This window comes from Glycine max, chromosome 1 (genome assembly GCF_000004515.6).
Source record: "Glycine max cultivar Williams 82 chromosome 1, Glycine_max_v4.0, whole genome shotgun sequence".
Lineage (NCBI taxonomy): Eukaryota > Viridiplantae > Streptophyta > Magnoliopsida > Fabales > Fabaceae > Glycine > Glycine max.
The window spans coordinates 54,695,697-54,723,241 of NC_016088.4; the positions used below are offsets into that span (position 1 = coordinate 54,695,697).

Here is a 27,545-nt window from a genome sequence, read left to right on the forward strand (position 1 = left end):
ATTACCACTGATTTCGGACGCAACTTAAAGGGACACCCATATTTTCTACTGTTAATAATTGTTCTTACCAAATCTTTCTTCTTGACCCTATACTGACCACTCCTTTAATAACCAGTTAAAACAAATGAGGTCCTTCCTCTAATACCACTATTTTTGTCTGATCTCATAATCGCTGCTACAAAACCAATTTCATAAGCAACAGATCGAACCCAATACAGAACATCATCACGAGCAGCAAGCACCTACAATGCAATCCATACAAGTTGAGTCTTTAAGAGATATTCATTCACTTACTTTAATAACAATCAATCATATTAATACCTGAGAAGTATTGAACGCATCAGAATAATCAACATGTTTTTCATTCACACCAGCTTCATTTTTATTTTGTTCATTCATATCAACTTCTTCAGACATTATACTATCATACATCCACTAATTTTTGTTTATCTAAACAAAACATTGAAAAATTTCAATGACAAACAAAAAACCCCTAACCGCACCACAATTATATTATCACATAATTTTTGAATTTTTTTACTGCATTTAATAATTTAATACATTAAATTAAAAAGGACAAAAAATAACAAATTTAGGTTAAAACAACTAAATTAAAGTAAAAGTATAAATTATTTTAACATTAATATCACTTTCAAAATATACAAACTAGAAGTTTCAAATGAATATTGAAACTATATGTATTTAAAAGTTTTTTAATTAACAATTCTAATTATATTTAATAATAAAAAAATTATAAAAAATAAAATGGAACTTACAAATTGACAATCCGTATGATATTTATGGATTTTCAATCCGTAAGTAACATACGGATTGTGAATCCGTAAGTTTAACGCGAAAAAATCCAGATCAAACACCTTATTTCCGTCATTAATGGCCAAACTAACCACCGCTACAACTATCGTTTGCCAACGAACCACTGTGAACAATGCACCTCCACCAAAGAAGACATAACAATGAACAAGCAACTCTCACAGAACACCTCTCACGAGAACAAACGTGAATGAAAACAAATAAAGAGCTCGCATGAAGAAGGGAACGCAGAAGAAGAACTCATAAGGGAGGGGTATTATTGAAATTTAAAAAATTTACTGGGTCTACTAGCAATTTCGCTGGTGCCCAAAGCATTTCCGTTTGGGTAAAGGAAGTCTTGGACTAAAAAATGTGAAATTCGAAGTCCGAGTTTTAGCCTCCAAATGCCGAAACATCAATGCGGTCAAAAACAATATAAGAATGAATAACTAATTTAGTCCTTGAAATTTTAAATGTCAACCAAGTTGATTTTTGAAATTAATAAAATGACAAAATAGTCCTTACAATTATAAATTATCAATAAAGTTAATCCATTATTGATATTATCTAACACTCTTAAAAAGGTTGAGTTAGTGCGTTAAGTGCATGAGTAACAACCAACTAGATACACATATGACTATCATGTCACATGAACAAAAATGTCTCTTGCCTTGATCTAGCGCTAACAGAGGAGGAACAATATTAGCCATTGAATGAATTGAACCATGACCATCTATGGTGCTTCTTTTGGTCCATGGCTCCTTTTCTTTCTATTGTGTGATTATGAGTGTCACCTCCGTCAAGACACCAATCTCAACATGATCACATTTCTTTTTAGAGTTTAATCTTGCATGTTTTATACAACTTGGCTTTAATGGTTACTATGGTGACATATCTTCAATGAATAGGTCGAAAGACTAATGCAAAGCTAATTGGTAGAGAAAAAAAATAAAGATGTAGGAAAGGAAAATATTATTCAACCAATGTTTCGATTATTTTCGTCCTTGTGATATGACAACTCATCCTTTCTAACAACGACACTATTAACAAAGAGATTGAATTTATTGTCAATTACAATTTTAAGGATCATTTTTCCATTTTATTAATTTTAGGAACCAATTTGATTTTCGTTACAATTTCATAGATAAATTGGTGATTAACTCTTAAAAATACACTTCTTCCCTTAAAAAAACTCCTAAAATACACAACTTAGAGAGTGAGTATCCCTTTTAATAAAACTTTAATGTTCGCATAATTCTTAAAATAAGACTTTTTTAACCAGCAAAAAATAGTAGTAAGTTGCATGCGTCGATGACACATGGCACACATGTAGAACTCGTTACTGTCAATAGTAACTTCACTTTGATGAGAGTTCATTCAGATGTTGTCATGTGTAACAATGCATTAATTTTTGTTTGGTTGGGAGAATACCACATCGACTCATGGTTTATGTTAAAAAAAAAAAGAATCAAAACAACCTCATGCTGGTAATATATTTCAGAACAACCATATTTTAGTATTTAATTTCTAAAAGTCTCCTGTTTGGTCATTGAGTTGTTGAAACATAAATCCAAAAACACTATAAGACCTCTTTGTAAATTTTGTAAATGTTGGTTCAACCCAACTCGAACTAAATAATATAATAAAAAATGAATCACACTGAAAACTTGTTTGTAGACTCTAATCAATGGAACCTACTAGTCCACTTTAACTTTCTAATAATTTCTTATTTATTTTATAAATGAAAGATTGTCCATGTTGTAAACTCCTCCATCTAAACACTTTTGAGACACCGACAAGGGATAACCAGGCCAAGTAACAGGCAGGAAGTCGATAAAAGAGAGAGTTCTGAAGTGCTTCCTTGCTCGGAGAAAATAATGGTTTATTCACAATAATAAAATTATAGTAACATGACAAAAGATTAACAAAATACAGGGAGCCAAGGATTGGGTGCTGAAGGGGAGAGTGAAAAACATCATTTACTGAACTTGGATAAGTACAGCTGCTCGAAAGCAAAAAAAAAATACTTACAAAAGATTATGGAGAGTGGAGTCTCAAGAATATATGCAGATGCCAGCTCCTTTCCAAAACTGTCGGTTTCTAGAGTTGTGCTCAATCACAAGAAGTTGAAGAGATAAGTACTCACTCACCAACAATGTTGCAATAGCATAGATCAGGATTTAAATGAATACATAAGCCACCGGGGATTGCCACATAACGTGCAAGTCAAGGATGCTATTACAACTTTGAGTGTTGTCTCCAAGGGCACCCACCGTCAAAAGCTTGCTCTAGCACGTCTTCCATACGTTTTGCAAGCAGTATCTGTTAAGGAAAAATAAAAAAGGAAACAGTTATCTTGTGTTTCATTTCAGTGATAAGGACCTGATTTTAAGCACTACAAGAATGTGGAACACAAAAATATGCAGATATAAAGTCCATGGGGTGTCTTTGAAAATGTACTTACTATAAAAATAATGATAGAACTTTCAGGCCAAATATATGTTTACCATGGTACAAACTAGGCTCGGCTCACAACTACTAAAAAATTGAGCAAACATGATGGAATACAAGGAAACAGAATTACCTCCAAATCGGCCAGTACTGATGATGGTACTTCAACCAAGTCCTTCAGGTTCCTTTCAGGCAGGATGACTCTCTTAATACCACATCGATGTGCTGCTAATATCTGTGAAGATAGATAAAAATCAGATTATGCCACATTTTTATAGCCTTAAACTTTTTTTTGGTCTCTGGGGATTGTTTGTTCAGATATGATCAATGCTTTTAAGTCAGCAAAATTACTACTTAGTAGCACCCTCTTCCATGTTCCGTGCAACTTCATGGTCTGCTAGCAGAACCCTCTTCCAAGGACCCAATTGCAAATGATTTATAAGTTCTAAGGCTATTATGCTGTTATAAAGACCTATTTGTTTTTTGATAACTACTGTAATTAGGACATTTGGCTCCTTGATGGGATTTCGATGTATCCCAACAGACTTCGGTCATTTGGGCCAGATATGAAACTAATCCTCAGTCCAAGACTTTTACACTTAAAGCTCATCATCCCCACAAGTCCTCCCCACAAGCTCAACTTACTAAATGGGTATAAAGAGCCATCTAAAAATTCCTAAATAATTCAGGACTTACTAATTAATTTAACCTATTTAATAACCTTTAGATAGATTTATGCTAGCTTAATCCATTTAAATAAGGAGAAGCTCTACTGATGATTTGGTACTTGGTAGTCTTAGAATGTGGGTTTAGACCTAACTCAAGCCCAAAAGTTAGTTCATAAGTTGAGGGTTGCTCCTCACTTGTATACTCTATCTTGGCCTTATCTCTAACTAATTTGGGACTTAGATTTTTTCTAATACACCCCCTTATGCCCAACACTTTTGAGCTTTGTACATAGATAACATGGTGGGTGACCCTTTGAATGGATCTAGGATAGGCTCTAATATCATCATAGAATGTGGGTTTGGGCCTAACTCAACCCCAAAAGCTAGTTCTTAGGGTGAGGGTTGTCCCTCACTTATATACTCTATCTTGACCTTATCTCTAACTAATGTGAGACTTGGATTTTTTCCAATAGATAGCTGTACTGATAAATGTAGAATAAATTACACATTCACAACTACCCTTGTGACATTATCATTGACATCTCTTTGAAAGTCTACACCGGTCACGAAACATAAGAAACTTACCTTATCCTTGATACCGCCAACAGGTAGTACAAGACCCCTCAATGTCATCTCCCCAGTCATAGCTGTATCCGATCTCACTCTTCTCTGACTGAAAAGTGATACCAATGCTGTTACCAAAGTCACACCAGCCGAAGGCCCATCTTTGGGTACAGCACCTGCAGGAAAATGTATATGTATATCACGGCCCTCCAACAGATTAATGCCTTCTGCAGCAGCTAGCCTAAGTTCAGTTGCTCTTGCCCTTACCTATCAATCAATCAGTTATAGTCAATGAAATGAGTCTTTAATTGATACAAGCAGCAACTTCCATGCATATATAACAGTGAGATGACAAGTTTTGAATGCTCGCAATTGACCTATAACTGTAGCACCTGTGTCATGTAGACTGGAATTGAAATGACTGAATTTAGTATACAAATTACTTTTTGATACCTACACCACCTTGCTGTTCTTAAAAGGAAAAAAAGGTGCCTAATGAAACAATACTTATATTCAAATGACAGCCCTTAGAAGATTTAAAGAACAAGATGCCATGTAGTTTTAAAATATAATCTTTTACTCCTTACTCAAGTAATCCAATAAAAATAATGTATAGAAGCTATGACCTTTCCAAACAAGGAGCATCCAAAATAATTTGATTTGGGCAGGTAATATTTATTTGACTTGCATTTGGAGCAAAACTTGAGTCTTTGGTGAATCTTGGATTTGTTGTTAGATAGTGGATCAGATTTTCTTTATCAAGTTTACAGATTTCACCACGATAAGGAGAGTAAGGTTCTATAACAGCCTGAACGCTATTCTTTTTAGTATTTGGTTATAGCAAAATGCTTGGTTTTTAAGGGAACATTTCTGTTCTAAGATTAAGGCGTGTTTATATGACATGAAAGTTAAAGTTTTGAAAGCCATACGTGGTGTTTAGCACATGCTGAGATTCTAGAGTTTTAGGTGTAGAGAAAGGAGAGAAGACTAGAAACTTTGAAATTGATATTAACATGGTACGATATGATGTGTTGTATCATGTATATGTTACAGAATACAGAAGACATAAAGCACTAACCTTCATATATATTAATACTAGATTACAGACCTAATCAAATAAGAAAACAAATCATAATATCATAAGGAAATACGAAAACCAATGCTAGGAGATGGATAATAAGGACATATGAAAACTAATCCTAAGAGATAATTTAACATGTAATCAAGATATTATTCGATATTTTTCATTCATTCTAAACTGCACATTTTGTCTTCTAAGGATTTTCCTTGGTAGACATAAGAGAGGTTGGAGAATGATTATGAAGTTTGTATTGTGTTCCATACAAGGAGGATGTCTTATCCTTATTTTCCATGTACTCCTTTCCTTTTAGAAAACTTTATATATTACAAATTTACAATGCTTCAGCAATGGAAGTGTCAATAGAATTGATAGGCAGATTATTTGGCATTATTTGTGCAGATTTGTTGGTCCTTTAAACTAGCATATCTTGCATGATTGTATAGCTGTAACTGTGTAATTATATCCTTAATTAGTTAGTCCAGATGTAGGTTATCATATATAGTTTTTTAGCAAACTTTAAGGCTAGAAATCAGATTGTATCATATTATTTAAATGAGAATTCTCCAGAGGAGAAGACACAGTTTTCATCCCAATTTCTCTGAGTTTAACATGGTATCAGTCTAGGTTTTGATCCCAACCTAGTTTTTTTTCTTTGCTGCGCTCCCAGTCTCCGAGTTCCCAGTTCTAGCCTTTTGCGCGGTACTGTTCACGTTGATCTTGGTTTTGTTCTTGATTTCTCCAGTTTCTTGTTTTTTTTTCCTCCTGTGATTTTTTCTCAGCATCATGTCTACTGAAAAATATGATGTCCTCTTTGTTCGTCTTAATGAAAAGAACTACTCCACATGAGCATTCCAGTTCCAGATCTTTGTCAAAGGCAAGGAGCTTTGGGGTCATGTTGATGGAACTGATTCTGCTCTTGACAAAACTACGCACAAGGAGGCACATGCCAAATGGGAGGTCAAAGATACATAGGTCATGACTTGGATCATAGGCTCTGATGAGTCTAATATCGTCCTCAATCTCAGACCCTTCACCACGGCAGCAAAGATGTGAGACTACCTGAAGAAAATTTATAACCAAAACAGAACTGCTCGTAGGTTCCAACTTGAACATGAAATTGCCATTTTTCAACAGGATAGTCTCTTAATTTCTGATTTTTATTCTCATTTCATGAATCTTTGGGCTGAATATATTGACATTGTCTATAAAGATTTGTCAACTGAAGGACAAATTGCAGTCCAAAACATTCATGACACCACAAAACGAGATCAATTTCTTATGAAATTGAGATTTCATTTTGAGGCCATTCGAACCAACCTAATGAATAGAGCTGCTGTCCCCTCCTTGGATGAATGATGACAAACAAATGTGTGGAAGACAAAAAAAAAATCAACAAAAAGGAAAGCAGGATAACGGCAAACAAGCACTTAGGCAAAAAGTTCAATCAATGAATCAAGATAAAAGAGGGCTAAAACTCAATTAGATGTGGTTGGTTACCCATGTTAGTGCTATCTGAGCTGATTCTTTGATTACATCACCCAGTTGTCCAGTAAGATGCAATTCACCCTTCCCTACCATTGCTGTAGCCTCCACAAATTGAACTTCTCCACCAAAAGTAGTCCAAACAAGCCCAACAGATGCCCCAGGGGTAGCAACACGATCCTCAGCTTCTCTTCCATCAAATTTTGGAGGCTGCAGTTAACAAACAAATTAGGCATTCCTCCCCTTTAACCATATTATCAAATCAAATTTCCAGTGAATATTTGTTTATATAAGATCTCTTTCAAGATGAATTATGCACAAGGTGCTCATTCATTTATATATCTGAGCTATACTGGGAGTGCATTTTAACATAGCCCTAACTGCATTCATAGGTGCAAAGTGATTATATACCTAAACATAGAGGCTTTGTGCACAGAAAACACAATTTCCTGAGGTACGATACAGAATTATATGGCAAGCTATGAAGGCATTAAATTTCAGTTACTGATGGACAGGCAACAATTTTCATATAATTTAATCCATCATTTTTTCTTTTCTTGGGGGGGTGTCAGTATTTGAAACTTCAACTGCAAACACACAAATTTGCACAGCAATTACCCCAAGCACTTTTTCAAGCATAGCTTCATCAACAACCAATGGAGAGGTGATCCTGAATGTGTTTGAAATGTCACGATTGTTGACACCCATAGGTATCACTTCCATTTCAACTTCAGCACCATCAGAAAGTCTGTTTTCCAGAAGTGGGGTGGAAAGTCCCTCTACCCCTTTGTTTAGTGGAACTACTTGTTCTTGCTCTGCTACTCTCACTGCAGCAGCACGAGCAAGGGCAGCTAGATTCCTTTCCAAATTGCGCACACCAGCTTCCCTAGTATATCTCTGAATAACCAGTTGCACCATCCCCTACATCAAAGTAGATTCTAATTAGGATCCAATAGCACAAAATTTCTTTCTAAAATTACAATCAGTATAGAGTAGTTTATTATGAGTAGAAGAGCAGGCAACCCAAGGGATCACTAAGGAGGGATTTCTAATGCTAAATTAACAAAGTTTTAACGGAAGTGGAGAACATATAAAACATCAATTATAATATCATGCAGAATGGGAAAAGAGAGTTGCCAGAATGGATAGCTAATGCCTAGAATTTCTGGACCTATACACATACTTCTAGGTAAAATTAATAATACGGTATGTGTTTCCGGCATTCCTTTCATTGAAAGATGGGTAACAGAATATTATTTGTCTGTTTGGTTTAATATAAACAAGATGGCATCCAAACTATTTGCACTTTCACAGAATGAGAACAAACTTTTCACTGCTTAAGAAAAAATTCAGTACCTCTGGAATCTGAAGAAACTCAGAACTCAACCCATGCTGCTCCAAAACTCTTGGAATCAAATGTTGCATCGCTATTTTGAGCTTTTCCTCAGCAGTATATCCAGGAAGCTCAATGACCTCCATCCTGTCAAGGAGAGGTGGAGGAATAGGTTGTGCTCTATTTGCTGTAGCCACAAAAATTACCTTGGATAGATCAAATGGAACATTCAAATAACTAGCCAACTTAAGGAACAACTTTTGATTATTTATTTATTTATTGCAATAGAAGAAAAAAAAAAGAATCAACAAAAATGAACTAGTTTTGGTGAAATGATGGATATATCAGGATATACAGAATATTAACATAGTTTCCTTATAAAAACTGTTTACTGATATTAACATTCATTTTGCCTTGAAAACAATCTAATGAAGTTCAGTTTCCTGTCCAAATGGGCAATGACATGCAAAATCTACAGTCTACACACATATATTGCTAGCAAGATATAGATCAACATTTATTTACACTATAAGAGAATGCGACTGACATTTAGAATGAAAGCCTGTCAGTAAAAATGAAAAATAACTGGAGTCACAGATCAGAAAATAGATACTGATTCCTCGTTACTTCGTTTCCAAATGTAAAGAATAAAACACAGAAACAATGTTTTGTTTTGATATAATATGAAAAATTATTAAGATAAGGGAAACTCATCATAGATAGTATAGGATACTGATCATTGAATGCTTTGTTTTGTTCCGGATCAAGAACCTCTAGCAATGCAGAAGCTGGATCTCCACGAACATCGGACCCTGTCTTGTCAATTTCATCAATCAACATGACAGGATTGCAAACAGCTACTCTCTTTAGTTCAAATACAAAAGCAACTATCAGTCTAAATCTCAGACCCTAAAGAAAAGCAAAGCAACCAACAAGTATTATGAGTTTTTATTTGTTAGGTCCAATCTTATAGCATGACCTTGCAAACTTCAAAGCATGCGTGCCATGTGTAAAATTTGCAAGTTTCTTAAAAATTGGGGGTAAAATGCGCCAAATTAATTTGTTGGGGGTAAAATTTGTCAAAAATTAAAAAGTTGGGGGTAAAAAGTGCAATTAAGCCAAAAGAAAAACAGAGTATACTTGCTCTTTAAAATACTTACAACTGCAAATATATTAATGTAATGAAATAACTTCACTTTCATGTAAGCACACGTAATTAGTAAATTACAAAGTAATATATATTAAAAATTTAGAATCTAGAATTTGCATTGTAACCCAATCAACACTCTCCTTTTTAATGTACTGCACAAACATTCCAAATCTAGAGTTTGTCTCCTTGCTTCCTAATAATTCAGTCATCTCTAGTCTATTTCACTAGGAGAATAAAAGATGGAAAGAAAGATAACAAGAAAATGCTGGCAGTCCATGTATCATAAAACCTACAACCATTTGCAAATTTTATAAGAAACAGATAATGTTAGTGTTCAATGTCTAAGTTGGATTCTAAACCTTCAGTCCATCTATAAGCCTCCCAGGCATGCTTCCAATGTATGTTCTCCTATGCCCTCTAATATCAGCCTCATCCTTGACTCCACCAAGGGATATGCGCACAAATTTTCTGCCCAAAGCAGCAGCAATAGAGGATGCCAGTGATGTCTTTCCAACACCTGGTGGTCCAACAAAGCACAATACTGGACCCCTTGCATCTGGCTTAAGCTGCAATTCATACACTTATATCAGATACACTTTAAGAAGCAGACTACTATATATTTACTGGGAGGCATAGTAACAGGGTGTTGAAAACCTTGCGAACAGCCAGGTATTCAATTATCCGTTGCTTGACCTTCACTAAACCATAGTGATCAGTGTCCAGGCGCTCCTGTGCAGCCCTTAAGTCCAGTTCAAGCTCTTTGCTAGCCTTCTGCCATGGCAAATCAGCAAGAAGATCCAGGTAAGCCCGTGAACTGTTATACCCTGGTTGCTGAGGCTGCATTTTTTTGAGTCTCCTAAGAGAATTACCGTAAAATCAACTGATTGTCTCCACTAAGTTGTAAAGTAATTTGTATTTATGATAATATCCCAATTTCATCCTTATTGAAATTTATGGCAAGAAATTCCCTCGGAAAGATCAGGCATTGCCATGTACAATTATGTTTCCAACAAAAAGTACCTTAATTCTTTGTGAGCATGCTTCCAGATATTCTGTGGCATTCCTGCCTTTTGCATCTTTCTTTCCAGGGCAGCCAGGTCATCCTCGTCATCATCATTATCACCAAGTTCCTCTTTTATAGCTCTCATCTAACATATTTTACACAGAAACGAATACAAAAACAGTCCTATTAGATAAAAAAGCCCATACAAGACAAAACATATAAACAGAAATAAAATGATCCTCTGCAGCTGAACTGGCCAAAGAGTCCAAAAGTTATTCAATTCTTGGCATAATATTAATATTGAACCATTTACGTGCTGCTTCCATACACAAAATTAAAGACACTCTTTAGTCTGTATTTTTCCACTCTTAAAAGGCCAACAAAGTTTTGATGGTGCTTGTAAATCCTTAGACCATTAAACTTCAGCAGACAAAGCAATAATCATTTGCAACAAAGACACACTGATTATGTCAAACAAACTTACATCCAAACTTCCAAACAATGAGATAGGTAGAGGAATTATGATTTTTCACAAGACACTGTTTCTCATAGCTAGGCAACAGCCTGTATCACCTAATTTTTTTAACATAAAACTCTATGTCAAAATCGTGTTACTTAGTGTGTATTTTAGGAAAGTTGATATTTTATCCCTGATTGTATTTTTATTTTCTATCACAGCTGTATATGGCTATTAATACTAGGATTATGTATTTAGAATAAATCCCATAATTATAGGGATTTGTCTCCCTAGAATTAGTTTCCATATTTTCTAAAATAGCCAGCAGACTCATGTACATATAGGTTCAATGACCTTATAATTCAGATATGAGAAAATAAAATATTATTCCTTCTAAATTTAAGATGGTATCAGAGCCTATCCATGGATCCCTATAGTTGTCATGCTCTAGGCAGGTAGCCTTGATGAGCATGAGGGGAGGTGTGGTGATAGGACATGTTGAAGTCCCACATTGAATAAAAATAGTGCCGAGATAAACTATATAAGTGGGGAGTAATTCTCACCTTACAAGCCGGTTTTGTAGGGTTGAGCTAAACTCATGAAAAATCCACTTTCTGACATGGTATCAGAGCTCCTGATCCTTAGGAGCCTCTGACTGTGCCTAAAACCCTAAGTCGCAGCCCTCATTGCTGCGCAACCTTGAAACCTATTGCAGCCTTCACTGCTGCCTTCATTACTCATTGCAGCCTTGATCTCACCCATGGCTGAAATTGTGAATCCTGTTCGGGGACAAATTCCAGATTGCTGGAGAATTACAGAATATTCATTCTACTTATCGGTTAACTGGAAAGAATTATCTTAGATGGTCTCAACTCATTAGGACCATATTGAAGGGAAAAGGAAAGGGCAGTCACCTGACTGATAATGCCCCTGATGAAAAGGATGCCAAGTTCAAATCATGGGATGAAGAAGACTCCATGAGCATGGCATGGCTGTGGAATTCAATGGTCCCAGAAATCAGTGATAAATGTATGTTCCTTGAATCAGCAAAGGAAATTTGGGAGGCAGTAGAACAAACCTATTCTAAGGCCAAGGATGTTGCACAAATATATGATGTAAAAGTGAAAACCTTGGGTGCCAAACAGGGAAACAAATCAGTCACAGAATATGCCAATCAACTCAAATCCCTATGGATGGAATTGGATCACTATCGAGTCATCAAAGCAAGGTGTTCAGAAGATTCAACAATCCTTAAGGAGTACATTGAACAAGATAGAGTTTATGATTTTTTGGTAGGCCTGAATTCTGAATATGACCAGGTCTGAATCCAAATTTTGGAAAAAGAGAAAGTCCCAGGACTTAATGAAGTGATAGCCATCATCCGGAGTGAAGAAAGCAGGCGAAAACTGATGCTGGAAACCCCAACTGCTAAAAGCTCAACAATGATAGTTGAAGGAGGAACAACCATGGTTGTTAACCAGAAGGAAAACGGATTTTCCAATATGGAGAAAAAATATGAGGAAGTCTAGTGTACCTACTGCAACAAGCCACGCCACACAAGGGAGAAGTGCTGAAAATTACATGGAAAACCCCCAAGTCGATAATGGGGGCAGAAAGGAGGTCCTAAAAAAGGGAAAGGACAAGGGCAAGCACACACTGCTAATGCTGGACATAGCGAAGAGGTTGTTCAGCTAAATCATGAAGAGATAGAAAGAGTAAGATCCTTCCTTAGTAAACTGGAGAAGCCCATAGGTACGTGCTCCTTAACATATTCTGGTAAGTTTTCATTTTCTTTTGGACTTAATGTTTCAGATACACCATTTACCCACTACTGGATATTAGATTCTGGAGCCACAGACCACATGACCCCTCTATCCAAATACTTTTCCACATATTCTCCATGTCCTAGCAACAAGAAAATTTCCACAGCAGATGGAACCCTTATAACTACAACAGGACAAGGAGAGGTCCAAATAAATCCATCCATAACATTAAAAAATGTCCTTCATGTCCCTAAGTTGTCCACCAATTTAATTTCTATACAAAAAATCACAAAAGATCTCTCATGTAATGTTGTTTTTTATAGCAATTCTTGTATATTACAAGACAAGAACTCGGGGAGGATGATTGGACATGCTAGAGAATGGAATGACTAGTACTACATAAAGGATCCTAACATGCCTACCAAGAGCCACTCTCTCATCTCTGAATCCACCATGACCAGCAAAGATAAAATTCAACTATACCATTGCCGGATGGGACATCCTTCATTTCAAGTTGTAAAAGCGATATTTCCTTCCTTGTTTAAGAATTTAAATGTGGGGATTCTGCATTGTGAGGTGTGTGAGCTTGCTAAACACAAGCGTGTATCTTTTCCCATTAGTAATAAGATGAGTTCTTTCTCTTTTTCTCTTGTTCATACTGATGTATAGGGTCCTGCTAATGTCTTTAATATCTTAGGTGCTAAATGATTTTTAACCTTCATAGATGATTGTACTCGGATGACTTGGGTTTTCTTATTAAAACAAAAATCTGAAGTTAGCTCTATTTTTATTCAGTTTGTCTCTAATTTAAAACCAATTTGGAGTCAACATTAAGAGAATTAGGTTTGACAATGCCAGGGACTACTTTAATCTTGTGCTAAACTCTTTTTGTCAAAAGGAAGGGATAATCCATGAGTCTTCATGTGTTAACACACCCCAACAGAATGGGATTGCAGAAAGGAAAAATGGGCACCACTTATTAAACCAAACTAGAGCCTTGGTTTTTCAAAATCATGTCCCTAAAAAATTTTGGGGGGAAGCCCTCCTTACTGCCACCTACCTAATCAATAGGTTACCCTAAAAAATCTTAGAATCAAAAAGTCCCATGCAAGTCCTATTCTCATTCTACCCACACTTGGATCCTACAAATAAACTCCAACCTAGAATATTTGGGTGTGTATCCTTTGTACATGTTCATAGTAATGAAAAGGGAGAACTAGATCCTAGGGCTGTCAAGTGTGTATTCTTAGGGTACTCAACCACACAAAAGGGATACAAATGCTTTCACCCTCCATCAAGAAGATTTTATGTGTCAAGGGATGTCACTTTCAACGAACAAGAAAGCTACTTCAAACAACCTCATCTTCAGGGGGAGAATGTAATAGAGGAAGATGAGCCTCTAATGCTTCCGAATATGACATTTGGACCTGAAATTGGGACAACTAGCGCTGCTGTACCTGAAACTGAAAGAAGTCCAGATTCAGCAGAGCAATCCCCAGATTCAACAGCAAGATCTATACCTCAACCTGAGACTAATGGTGGGAAATTTGGGAAAAATCTGGTATATTCAAGGAGAGAAAAGGTCATTCCAGATTCTATCCATGTCCAAGAATTTGATCCACCATCATTACATGAGGTAACATCTTCTAATCCTATAAATAATTCTAATGAGTTTGTTTCTGAAATTTCAGAAGTACAGGTGACCCAAAACCTTGACCTTCCCATTGCCCTTAGAAAAGGAACTAGAACATGCACACAACAACCACTTTACTCTATATCAAGTTTCCTATCCTTTAAAAAATTCTCTCCTACCTATAAAACCTTTCTCACAAACCTAAACACTACACCCACACCTTCCTCTGTATCTGAAGCATTATCTGACAGGAAATGGAAACAAGCCATGGATGTGGAAATGGAGGCGTTAAACAAGAACAAGACTTGGGAACTTGCCACTTTGCCAACTGGAAAAAAACCAGTTGGGTGCAAATGGGTATACACCATAAAGTATCGAGCTGATGGGACCATTGAACGTTACAAGGCAAGGTTAGTGACCAAAGGATTCACTCAGACATATGGAGTGGATTACTTGGAAACATTTGCCCCAGTTACTAAGATGAACACGGTCAGAGTAATATTGTCATTAGCAGCAAACCATGATTGGGACATGCAGCAGTTTGATGTGAAGAATGCATTCCTACATGGAGATCTTGAAGAAGAAATATACATGGAGTTACCCCCTGGTTATGATGGACAGGTTGCTACTGGAACTGTTTGCAAACTAAAAAAGGCTTTGTATGGGCTGAAACAATCCCCAAGAGCATGGTTTGGAAGATTCACCAAAGTTATGACAAGTTTGGGCTACAAATAGAGCCAAGGTGATCACACTTTATTTATCAAACATTCAATTTCAGGGGAAGTAATAATATTATTGGCGTATGTAGATGATATTATAGTAACTGGGGATGACAAAATGGAGCAGCAAGAGTTAAGTCAATGCCTTGCCACAAAATTTGAGATTAAGACATTAGGGAGACTTAAATATTTTTTGGGAATTGAAGTGGCCCATTCTAAGAAAGGAATCTTCATATCTCAACAAAAATACATCACTGACTTGCTTAAAGCAACAGGTAAAACAGCTTGCAGACCAGCAAGTACTCCAGTTGATCCAAACATAAAGTTAGGAAGTGCAGAGGAGGATATTGCCGTGGACAAGGAAATGTATCAGAGACTTGTGGGCAGACTTATTTACTTATCCCATACTAGGTCAGACATTGCTTTTGCTGTAAGCTTAGTCAGTCAGTTTATGCACCAACCAAAGGAAGCACATTTACAAGCTGCCCTTAGAATTGTTCAATATTTAAAAGGGACTCCAAGAAAAGGGATTTTGTTCAAACGAAACAAGAGTGTAAGTCTTGAAGCATATACGGATGCAGATTATGTTGGGTCGGTTGTGGATAGGAGATCAACTACTGGATACTGCACTTTCCTTGGTGGAAACTTGGTGACTTGGAAGAGCAAAAAACAAAGTGTAGTAGCTAGATCAAGTGCTGAAGCAGAATTTTGAGCAATGGCCCAAGGAATATGTGAACTTCTATGGCTGAAGATTATATTGGAAGACTTAAAGATAAGGTGGGATGAACCTATGAGGTTATATTGTGACAATAAATCTGTAATTAGTATAGCCCACAATCCAGTGCAACATGATAGAACCAAACATATTGAGGTGGATAGACATTTTATCAAAGAAAAGCTAGACAATGGCTTGATTTGCACTCCATATATGTCCACTCAAAATCAACTTGTAGATATACTCACCAACAGACTGAAGTGCGTCAACTTTGAAAGAATTATATCCAAGTTGGGAATGAAGAACATTTATTCACCAGCTTGAGGGGAAGTGTCAAAATCGTGTTACTTAGTGTGTATTTTAGAAAAGTTTATATTTTATCCCTGATTGTATTTTTATTCTCTATCACAGCTGTATATGGCTATTAATACTAGGATTATGTATTTAGAATAAATCCCATAATTATAGGGATTTGTCTCCCGAGAATTAGTTTCCATATTTCCTAAAATAGCCAGTAGACTCATGTACATATAGGTCCAATGACCTCATAATTCAGATATGAGAAAATAAAATATTATTCCTTCTAAATTTAAGACTCTACATATGGATAGGAACTCCAAAAATATTAAAGGAGTCAACGCTTGATCTAAGCTAAGGGGATTGCTCAGGAATTTTCCATTTGAAATCACTGTCATAAAAAACTTTTGGCTTGGAACATGTAATTTAATTTTAGTAAGGTATAAATATTTATCAATATCTCCCTACACTCTTGCATTCACATTCCAAGTATACATCAAAAGGATGGTGCAAGAAAGCTAACCTGCTGTCGAAGAAGAAATTCTTTTTGAGATTTTGACAATTGTCCTTCAACCTTTTGTGTAATTTTCTCAGCTACAAGTATTGACTACATCCATGGGCAAAACTGGAATCAGAGATTAATAATAGGAAACCAAACTCATCTGAAGCATCATTAACACTATTACTTACCTGTAAGTGCCTATCAACCAATTCTGTTGCTTTTGAAAGCCTCACTTTAGGGTCAACTGAATCCAACATTGATAGCTGCTCTTCAAAACTTATCTCAAAGCTAGCAACAAATATATCAGCCAACTTGTGAACTGGAACAGTCTCCAAAAGAACTTTCGTCCTTCCACCAGTTTTTTGTTTCTATATAAAAGAATAAAATATAAGCTACTAATGCTCATACAACGTTGAAATTGTTACTTGCCCATGATATCATAAATAATTATAATATATAACTAAACCATAATAGTTCATACCAACAAACAAATTAGATTATGGACAGGCTATGAAGACATAGGTTCATAGGCAACATTTCATATATTTAAGAAATACTCTATCCAATCGTGGGATCAAATGATATTCTTCAACCATCTATATCAACATGCTAGGGGAGTTTAATGATCAATGTTCAAACAATATTTCCATCTCTGTTATTATGTTAGTTGAATTACCTGCTCCAGAACAGAAATAAGCTCCATGGCAGTTGCTTTAAATTGGCGAGATAATGTTATGAAATCTGGGTCTTGTTCCACCTGTTCCATCTCTAGTTGAGAAAGATGGAAGCAACTCAGCATCTTCAAAGATAAGAACTAAGCATCTATAATGATAGTATCAAGCAAACTGCTCTAAATCTATTATTATTGTTATTGTTATTATTATTCTTATTGTTGTTGTTGTTATTACTATTATTATTATTATTATTATTGTTATTATTATTATTATTATTATTATTATCATTTTATGATGACAAAATGTAACAATGTTTATTAAAATGAAAACAAGGAGATTGAAAGAATAAAACTACTTCAAGAACTTGTAAAATCACATGCCCTTACCTCCCATTGTTTATTAAAATAAGTAGTGAGAAGGTGACCCTTAGTCTTAGGTGGAACATATTACTAAATGTATTCATTGTTTAATTATAGTTGAGATAATGATTATCATTATTATAATTGGTTGACAAAAATACCAGAATGAAGTTTAAAAGTATAACATCCATAACAAAATTAAACATTTCCTATACAGAAACTCATTTTAAGGAAAATATGATTGATTTACCAGTCTTAGTCATCTCCAGGGATGATATCCTTGCAGTATGGTATGTTCCTCTCGTGCTTAGTTCCTGGACACTAAATCTGCACAGACCTTCAAGAACAACAATATATGTGACTCTCCCACTAGGTTTCTCCACTCCCCTTGATAAGTGTAGTGCTCGAGCAGCTACCCCCCTGGAAATGAATTCTATTAAAATCCACCTCCATTTGATGATTTTTTTTTTCCTTTCTAAAAAACCACAAGATAATTTTTACTCCATAGCATTAGAAAATTGAGAGGTGTGGTATAAAATGTTTAAGGTAGAAATATGAAAGAGGAACCATCAATTTAGCAGAAAAGAGACAAAAAAATAAATCAAAACCCTTTAGAAGAAAATCTTTTGGTGATACAACTTTATGCAGATAGTCTGATGAATTGTTAGAATGTATACATATCATGTAATTTGATCTTTAGATTCTTAAAGTGACACAAAAGGATGTTCCCTCGAGCTATACCTGTTATGCCAATGAACAACATCATGCTGATTTTTCACATCAAGCTTTTGAGAATCTGATGAACCACCTTGAACTTTTGAGTTTTGGTCTAGAGAATCGGTACCTTTGCCTACAAGGGAGAGGAACATAAAAATAAATATTAGAAACACTTTCTTATTATTATTTTTTTTTTTAAAAAGACTACTGATAAGTTTATTACCGTGAGATATAACTGGACCCGCGGGCTGAATTTCAGCAGCAGCATCACGTACTGGTAAGATGCCAATCAACCCCTTCTCTTCTCGCTGCCAAAGTTCTTGTTCCACCAACTTTACACTGCATTCATTCATTAAGGAAACAGCCACATGCATGTGTTTTTCAACTTTAAAGACAATACAATCCCTTAATCAAAAGTTTAACTAAGCAACTACAAGATATTAATTAATTGCAGAAACATGCAGCGCTTCAGTTCTGTTTCTTCAAATCAAGTAACGATTTTAATAAGAGACCGGAGACGCAAGGGGCATTATTCCACAATCAAGTTCACAAGTTTCGTAAATTTATTAGTGCTACTAGGAGAAATAACTGTTTATTAACTAATAATAACTACCAAATCACAGGAAACAAACTCTATTATACAAAATGGAACATATATAATAAGAATTGAGATATGGAAAAGTGAAATTGAAAGGATAGGCAATATATATAATATTGACCTGATGGGGGAAGTGCAGCGAATTCGGATGATGGCGCCAGGCAAAAGGACTTTGTTCCTGAAAGGAAGGATTGCTAACCGATTCGGAAGCTCAAACGATTCCGCCATGTTGCTGTTGGATTCTCGATATGAGAGAGAGAGAGAGAGAATTGAATAAGGTTTGGTTTGGTGTGAGAGGCTTCTCAACTCAACTCAACTCAACTCAGCAATCTGGCAGTGGCATCACAATGATGTCTTAGTGTGTTGTATGGATGTAATATTATTATTATTATTATTATTATTGTGTTTTGTGTTGACGTGGAAATTTATGTCTATCCAATCCAATGAAACGCATAACAACGCCCAACTCCTATTCCTATGGCTATAATCTAAACTGATCGACCTATTTTGGATATTAAGTTGGCACTTGTTAGTTGTTGTGGTCCTGCACCTAACTCACCGTCCGGTATCACATCCTCACTGTTAGCTAGCCAGCTGCTTATTCACAACGAGTTGCTTCCCTTATAACTCAACAGTTATTATTCTCAATTTTGGCGCCATAGCAACCAGCCAGCCACCATAGCCGTGTTAAATGTTTACGTGAATATTCGTATGTGTTTATCTTTCTTTTTTGGAGAGATCATTTTCTTCAAAATTTTGTATGGAAAAATAGGGTATGCGAGTTATATATATAACAACAATATCAGTCAATATTCTTTTGAATATGGTAATTGCGTGTGCAAAAATTTGTGAATAAAATAAATAGTTAGGGTAACTTAACTTATTTTAAAGGTAATTTAAGATTTAATTACTCATTTAGTCTTTATCATTTTTAAATATTTTTTTTAATCTTTATAGTTTTTAAATATTTTTTTTAATCTTTATAGTTAATAAGTGAATTTTTTAGTCCTTAATTTTACATTTTAATCTTCAAAAGATTTTTGTATTAAAACTTTTTAACTAATGAAGTTGAAAAAAATTAACAATAAAGACCTTTTGGTGGGAATTAGAATATAAATTTTAAGACTAATAAATTTATTTATTAAAATTAAAAAATTTACTTATTAAATATATAAATTAAAAAAAGATAAGTTTAAAAACTATAAAGGTAAATGAATAATTAAACCGTAATTTAATATCTCTCATTATTTCATATTGGACTGAAAGCTTAATCTTCCTAACAAGGCATCTGAGATTGAAAATGAAGCATCAGTCCACTCGTTAAGTGTTGATTGAATCAACGCCATTATCTAGGGAAAAAAATTATAATAATACACTTGACAAAAAAGATGATACCTCAGTTCAGAATGAAGTGATAGTGTCTTACTTTATAATAGATTAGTATTTCCCATCTTAAGGCCCTGAGCCTCATGCTAGAAAATCTAGCTCTTTTTAAACTCTTATAAATACAACTAATGCTGATAATGTCAAGTACACGTTTATTATAGCTACTTTAAATAATGTTAATAAATTTTATTCTGTTACGAAAGTAGTTTTATTTGTACGAAATTTTATAAACTTAATAACAATAGAAAAAATACTAGAGATTTACAACAATCTAAGTACGCCGCTAAATTAAAAAATTAATTATAAATAACAACAAGGAAATCCTAGTTATTGAACAATAATTTTAATACTTTATGGAATTTATAAATATAAAGCATGTGAATACCATTTTTTTCAAAAAAAAAAAAAAAAGAAAGATATAACCATGCAAAATTAAAACCAAAAATGGAAAGATAGAAACAATCATGTTTTGTAATATTCACATAACACCACAAAGAAAATTGTAAATTATAAGATAATATAGAGCAATGTTGCATAAATATAATGTGAATAGACACAATTAATTAAAAAACTTAAGATAATATTAACATAACTTTAATTTAAATTAATTATTATTTTAATACTCCTTTGCACATTGAAGATATAAAAGAAATCTTACACATCTTTCTTTGTTATTTGATATGATGATTACGATCTTAACCATAAAAAAATAATTCAATACAATTACATGAAAATTCAACTGTCTGTTCATATAAAAAAAATGATTTCTAATAATAAGCTTTAAAAATAAATTTCTATTTTAAAATGCAAAATGTCATGATTATCTTATATATTTTTCTTTTTAAAAATTTAACAATACCTGTATAAAGACTAGTGAATGGAAAAGATAAGTACAAGAATAATTTTGTATTCTTAGATTTACCCAACTCTTAAGTAAAAATTAACTTTCGAATACCAATGTTTGAAAACCCAAAAAGAGATCGCTCATTAAACAACTTGATTTATATATCTAGTACAAAAATAATCCTAATTTACAATTTTAAGAATGAAATCGACCAAGAAAAGGCTATACACAATTTGTTATGCAGAGTTTTCGCTCAAGGACATAGTGCATCAATTCAGCCACGAAAATATAATGTTCGTATAGCATCATAAAATCGGCGAATCTTTAAAATAGACCCCTGTGGCCAGTCTTTGTTTACATTTGTCAACCATGCAATATTCTATCCCTCGCAATCAAGTATGTGGCTTTTGAAAAAGAAAATGCCAACGTATCTTCGCAAAATAGTCGAGACATGAGCAGCACACACACAAGGATAAGTAGATAAATTGTATATGAATGTTGGTAGTTTCCCAAGTGGTGCTTTTATACACTATATACCACAGAATCAGAGAGAATATATACATTATCCCAATCCGAGTCTCATCACCATTGGATGTTGGAAAGCAGTAATAATCACACGACGAACACAGCCTCTCATTATATTTATCGTCCAACTTACATTACTGTCTTCTTTTGGAGATGGCATACGACATGCTTTGGAGTGGTCCTCCACGAAATCAAAACGGAGGTTAACACTTTTCAGACTATGGTGATTGCAACTGACAGTGAGGGTCATCACGGACCCTCTTTGGCTTCCAGTCGGATTCTTCCTTGCTTTGTCTTAGAGTAACAAAATGCAAAGCATCACTCTGTACTGGATAGATATGACAGGTCCATGGATATGAGTCAGGTGCCAACCAAACCTTCAAATCTTCAAATTCTGTTTCCTCAACAAGTGACTCTGCAACACAGTAAACAAGATCAGGCTCTGGTTCCAAATAACCCGCAACAGCAACACATCCGGGAGATACAAATCCATCTGGTTTTCATAGATATTATCACTATGGTTTTCATTTGCGTTTATGTGGTATTTCATTATTATGTTCTTTAGCTAAATAGATTAAAAGTAAACTCTAAATCCTAAATCCTAAGATAAGTAAATCCTAAACACTACACCTCGGAAATCCTAAACCCTAAAAAGTAAATCTTACACCCTAAACACTAAAATAAGTAAACCCTAAAAAAATGCAGTCTTACATATTAACTCTATCCTCCATCATTCACCTCCGTTTTTAATATATACTATCACACAATTTTATTATTTTTTCTATTGCATATAATAATATATTACATGAAATTGATAAGCATATATATGAAAATTTATATCTAAATTTTCATATTTTATACACTTGCATAAACTACTTAATGTAATAATATTTACACAAATATATCAAAAAATATAACTAAATTTTTTTAAAAAAAACATTCAGAATAAATTTTATTTATTTATTTTTTTTAAAATTAGGTTATACGAATTGACAATCCTTATGATTCATACGAATTGTTAATCCATAATTTTCATATAGATTATCAATTTGTATGTTTATTACGGATTCACACATATTCAACTTCAAGTTACAAATGAAAAAACTTACCTCCTCTATTGTTGCACCGCAACAACCACTACGACAACAATCACAAAATGCAAACAAATCACCACGACAATGCACCTCAACCAAACCAACCACAACAATGAAGGAGGAGCTTGGCCAAAACGAACAATGGTGTATGAAGAAACAAACCAAAGAAGAAGAAGAAATAAATAGGGGTAAAGTTTGAATTTTAATAATTATGTGGGTGTAGAAGAATTTGTGTTCGAAGCGAAGCAGGAAGAAAAATCCACCTAATTTTGGATACGTCCTTGGGCAATTGATGATTCCATGATGGGCTTAGGCAGGAATGGACAAGTGATTCCATAAGGAGGGGTTTTGCTTTGCGCACCAGTCAATTTACTAGTACATCCAGCACAAGATGTGCAATTCCAAAATTGCTCTTCCGTAAAACTGATACCCAATCCATAAGTGACCCACAAGATTTTTTTATTTCTTTTCAAAAATATGTTTTGCGAATTAATTTAAAATTAATGGCCCATAAAGAAATTGAACCTATGACTTTTGCGTTATTGACACAACGCTCTAATCAACTGACCTAATAGGTCAATTATATTATAAAATAATTAATGTCACTATATATAACACTAAAATTTTTAATATATATTTAATTCACATGTAAATTTGCATAATAAATTTTGTGACAATTAATTTTGATATAATAATTAATTTATTTACATATATAAATTGTAAATATAAATCATAGGTTTAATAAAAATTCATACATGTAAAAAAAATACATTATTAACATAAATATACTAATGTATTTTTTGGCTTTATTACAATTAATTTTGATATAATAATGTATTTTTTATATATATAAATTTTAAATAAAGATCATAGGTTTCATAAAAATTTATATATGCTAAAAATATATTATTAGATCAAAATTAGTTGTAATAAGGCCAAAAAATAAATTAGTAGATTTATGTTAATAATGTATTTTTTATATATATAAATTTTTATTAAACCTATGATTTTTATTTATAATTTATATATGTAAACAAATTAATTATTAGATCAAAATTAATTGTCACAAAATTTATTACGTAAATTTACATGTGAATTAAATATATAATAGAAATTTTAGAGTTATATATAATGACATTAATTATTTTATAATATAATTGATCTATTAGTTTGGTTGGTTAAAGTGTTCTGTTAATAATACGAAAATCATAGATTTAATTCTTGCATGACCCATTAATTTGTAAAACATATTTTTGAATTTTTTAAAAAAAAAATCATGTGTCACTTACAAATCGTCAATCTATATCAATTTTACCAAAGTACCATGTTTATACGTAAATTTAAGTATTTTTACCTTAGATTTGACAAAAACAAGTACATTCCCAGTACTCAAACTACCAACTGATCCATATGTCTGGTGTTCCTAGAGGAATTTTTTTTATTGATAAATATTACTGATTAATATATTAATGAGAAAAATTTGAATTCAATAATTATTCCTCCCTCCCTTCTTCTTTCAATTAACTTTATATCACATTCATTGTTAACAAGAGTACTCCCATTTCCTTTTTTAAATAACAGCCTCTAAATTCGTGATACCAGTATTTGTTAATTAATGATCTTAGTGAGGCTTCACTGATCTCGGCCGCATAAAACAAACATTCAATTATAGACATGATTACAACAGAGTATTTATTTCCGGAATCAAGAACATTACATTAGTTATTAAATAAAAAACGAAACAGTGATAGAAGGTTTTTCTTAATTGTCGATTGCTTCTTTTATAACATCGATGACAAATAGTTCGTTTCACACCTCAAAATTCCACGAGACTCTCCCAATTTCTTAGTGGCATAGGGTTTCTCGTCCTGCAGGCCACAGCCACGGCATATTAAAGTCCGTCCATGTTCCTTTTTCTCCCTTCTAGGATTCATATTTAAATGCCACATAAAAGGCTAAAAATACACATAGAATTAGGTAAAGAAATATCAACTAAATTGGTACTATTCAGTTTCTTCGTAAAAACTTTGAAACTATTAGACACCACACCATAAAATAGTAATACTAGTAACTAAGACCTTGATTAAAAAAAAAAAAAGACGTTGGTATATATATATTTTAAAAATAAACCCGAAAAATGAAGCCCAATTGGGAGAGAGGATTCCACACGCAACGAACTTCTCTACACGTATTACCATATACAGCTTCATGAACCAAAATCCTTTTTTTAGGGGGGATCTCTTCTCTCTTGACCCTTCTTCGAGGAAAAGAAAGTAAACTTAGTTTGGAACTTCACTTCTACTTTCCTTTGTTAATTTTTTTCTTTTTTTCTTTTTTTTTTCCTTTCTTTTGGGAGAAGGCTGTAGCTGGTAAACTGTTATTTTTTCTTCTTTTCTCTTAATCCATACAAGTTTCAACTAAGCGGCAGCAACCGTCCCTGCACGAAAGGAGTAATCCTGGGTCTTGTTTGGGGAGACAGAATTTCTTTGCTCCTTTTTTCTCAAAGCCTTCATCGAGGATGAAAGGTTCTTGTTCTTCTCCTTTGCTTCGTCTCTCTCTATTTGCTCTTGTCTACACTCTTCGCTACAAAAAGGCGTGTCCCCTCTGCAATTAAATTGTCACCAATATCAGACCCAGACCCACAAAGGAGATCTCTAACAAAATTCACATTCAAATCCAAATGAAAGTACAATTTTCAAACTAGAATGAAAACCAAACCCAATAGAGAAAATTCAAAAAACAAAAAGAGTAAAAACCTTCATTTTTAGCGGATCGTAAAAATGAACCCCCTTGGGTATATGAATATCGAATTTTAATGTCAGCAACGCAAGAGAAATTATTACATAGTCCCAGAACACCACAATTCCCAAGACCCAAACTTTTATGTAACTTATGACTGAGACTTTCAATTTACAGTGAAAGAAATCATAATATACTCAATCACATGTTACGTGAAGATTGCTCGGAATCTGAGGCATGTACTAATTTCTAAGCAATGCGGAGAGGGAGGAAAAGAAAGCTTTAGATTCAAGAATCATAATCAAGATTGGTAAAAGTTGAAAAAATCAAGTAATTGGGAGGTGTAATAAGAAGATGGAATTAGGGCAACAGACCTGTACATGAAGATGTCTCTATTATCCCCGAGAGGTTTCTTGCAAAGAGAACAAGCTTGAAGAAAGTGGGGTTGGTGGTCTTCGAATCTGGCATCATAAAATCTCCCAGATCTCGGCGAGAAAATCGAATGGCTCCTCACACGTCGGTTGTAGAAAGTGCCATAACCCAATGTCCTAGAAATAAAACCGTGTTGGTAATGATGGAAGTGGTTGTGCCCAGAATACCCAGGCTCCACATCGTCCTCTTCGGAGAAACAATGTCTCTTGATAGAACCACCGGCCATGCTCTATACAAACGAAACGAAAATGAATGTCTTTTGGGTTTTGCTTAGTGGAGGGAACGAACGAAGGAACAACACAACACAACACAACACAACACAGTGATGAATAATTGATTTGGGAAAGGAGAAGAGAAGGGACGGTTTTTATAAAGTAGTAGGTGAAGGTTTTTTGTTTTGTTCGTTGAATGTGGAAACGAGAGAGGGGCTATAATAATAAACAAACAGCGGCCCCGTTACAACTTACGAACACGAACCCATTGGCTAGAAATACCTGCATCTAAAAGGAAAAACACTTTCATTTATTTAATTGATTGAATTATTGGAGGGTATCTAAAATTACAGGAATGCCATGTGATGTGAAAATTAACGTGTTGGAATGGATGTTCATAAAATTAATTTTGAAGTAATATCATTTATGTTTAGGTTTTTTTATCATAAATAGATTAAAAATAAGATTTAGTATAAAATTTTAAATTCAAAATTAATTTTATAACGATCAACCAAACATTTATTTTGAGGGTTGTGGCAGTTTTGTGATTTGAAGGGAATATGAGGGTATGAAGTGGGGGAGGGAAGATCTTTGCAGTTGCAATTCTGGGAAGTGGTGGGGCCCAGTTTGGACCGAACAGCACATGTCCCTCTCTTGCTTGTCAAATTGCGGGGTGAAAGGAAAGTCTTGGGACCCAAACTCGCGCAGTGCGCGTAAGAGTAACGGTCAATCACACCGCCTAATATATGTGAGTGTGTCCTACAATACTACAACTACTGCACTGTTTCTTTTCTTACTCTGGTTCTTTTCAGGGGCTAATTAATGGGGCCACGGCCCACCTGCCTCTCACATTCAATTCCAAACCCAACTAATTTGGTCTTCTGAATTACTACCACAGTACTACCTCCTGTATCAATAAATTAACAATTGTATTTTTTTTAATGTCATTAATAATTTTAATTACCTTTTTTCTATATATAATTTCCAATTAATCCTCGGTACCTCGTGTCATATGTATTTAACGAAAATCTAATTAGCAAATATTAAATGGTTTTAATGTTTTAAAATAAAGGTTTAATTATCCATTTAGTTCCTATAGTTTCCAAACTTATCCATTTTAGTCTCTATAGTTAATAACTGATTTTTTTAGTCTCTGTAGTTTATCATTTAATTTCCAATAGGTTCGTACCGTTAAAATTGTTTAACACCGATAAATTATTGTTGTCAGTCATCTTTCCCTGGAGCTTCCTCTCTTTCGGGAGGCCCCCGCTGGCAAGGACTACGACTCCTCTCCCTCCACCATCATTAACGTAACCATGACCCTCGACACCAACTAC

The 27,545-nt window shown here is 34.2% G+C and overlaps 2 protein-coding genes across 2 annotated transcripts; both read right to left on the reverse strand.

Moving 5' to 3' along the window:
• Nucleotides 1–2,649: 2,649 nt before the first annotated feature.
• On the reverse strand, nt 2,650–19,340 carry LOC100796650 (lon protease homolog 2, peroxisomal). Its single transcript, XM_003517339.4, has 17 exons — nt 19,098–19,340; nt 18,602–18,717; nt 18,403–18,511; nt 17,912–18,081; nt 17,305–17,396; nt 16,817–16,996; nt 16,650–16,733; nt 10,560–10,687; nt 10,194–10,395; nt 9,899–10,105; nt 9,123–9,253; nt 8,413–8,626; nt 7,675–7,977; nt 7,072–7,266; nt 4,515–4,760; nt 3,395–3,496; nt 2,650–3,132 (listed from the first exon to the last, which is right to left on the reverse strand). The coding sequence occupies exons 1-17, from the start codon at nt 19,202–19,204 to the stop codon at nt 3,049–3,051; spliced, it is 2,670 nt and encodes an 889-aa protein (XP_003517387.1). The 5' UTR covers nt 19,205–19,340; the 3' UTR covers nt 2,650–3,048.
• A 5,392-nt stretch (nt 19,341–24,732) lies between these two features.
• Nucleotides 24,733–26,682, reverse strand: LOC100797178 (FCS-Like Zinc finger 2). Its single transcript, XM_003517340.5, has 2 exons — nt 25,939–26,682; nt 24,733–25,429 (listed from the first exon to the last, which is right to left on the reverse strand). Exons 1-2 carry the CDS (start codon nt 26,220–26,222, stop codon nt 25,243–25,245), a joined length of 471 nt encoding a protein of 156 aa, XP_003517388.1. The 5' UTR covers nt 26,223–26,682; the 3' UTR covers nt 24,733–25,242.
• Nucleotides 26,683–27,545: the final 863 nt, after the last annotated feature.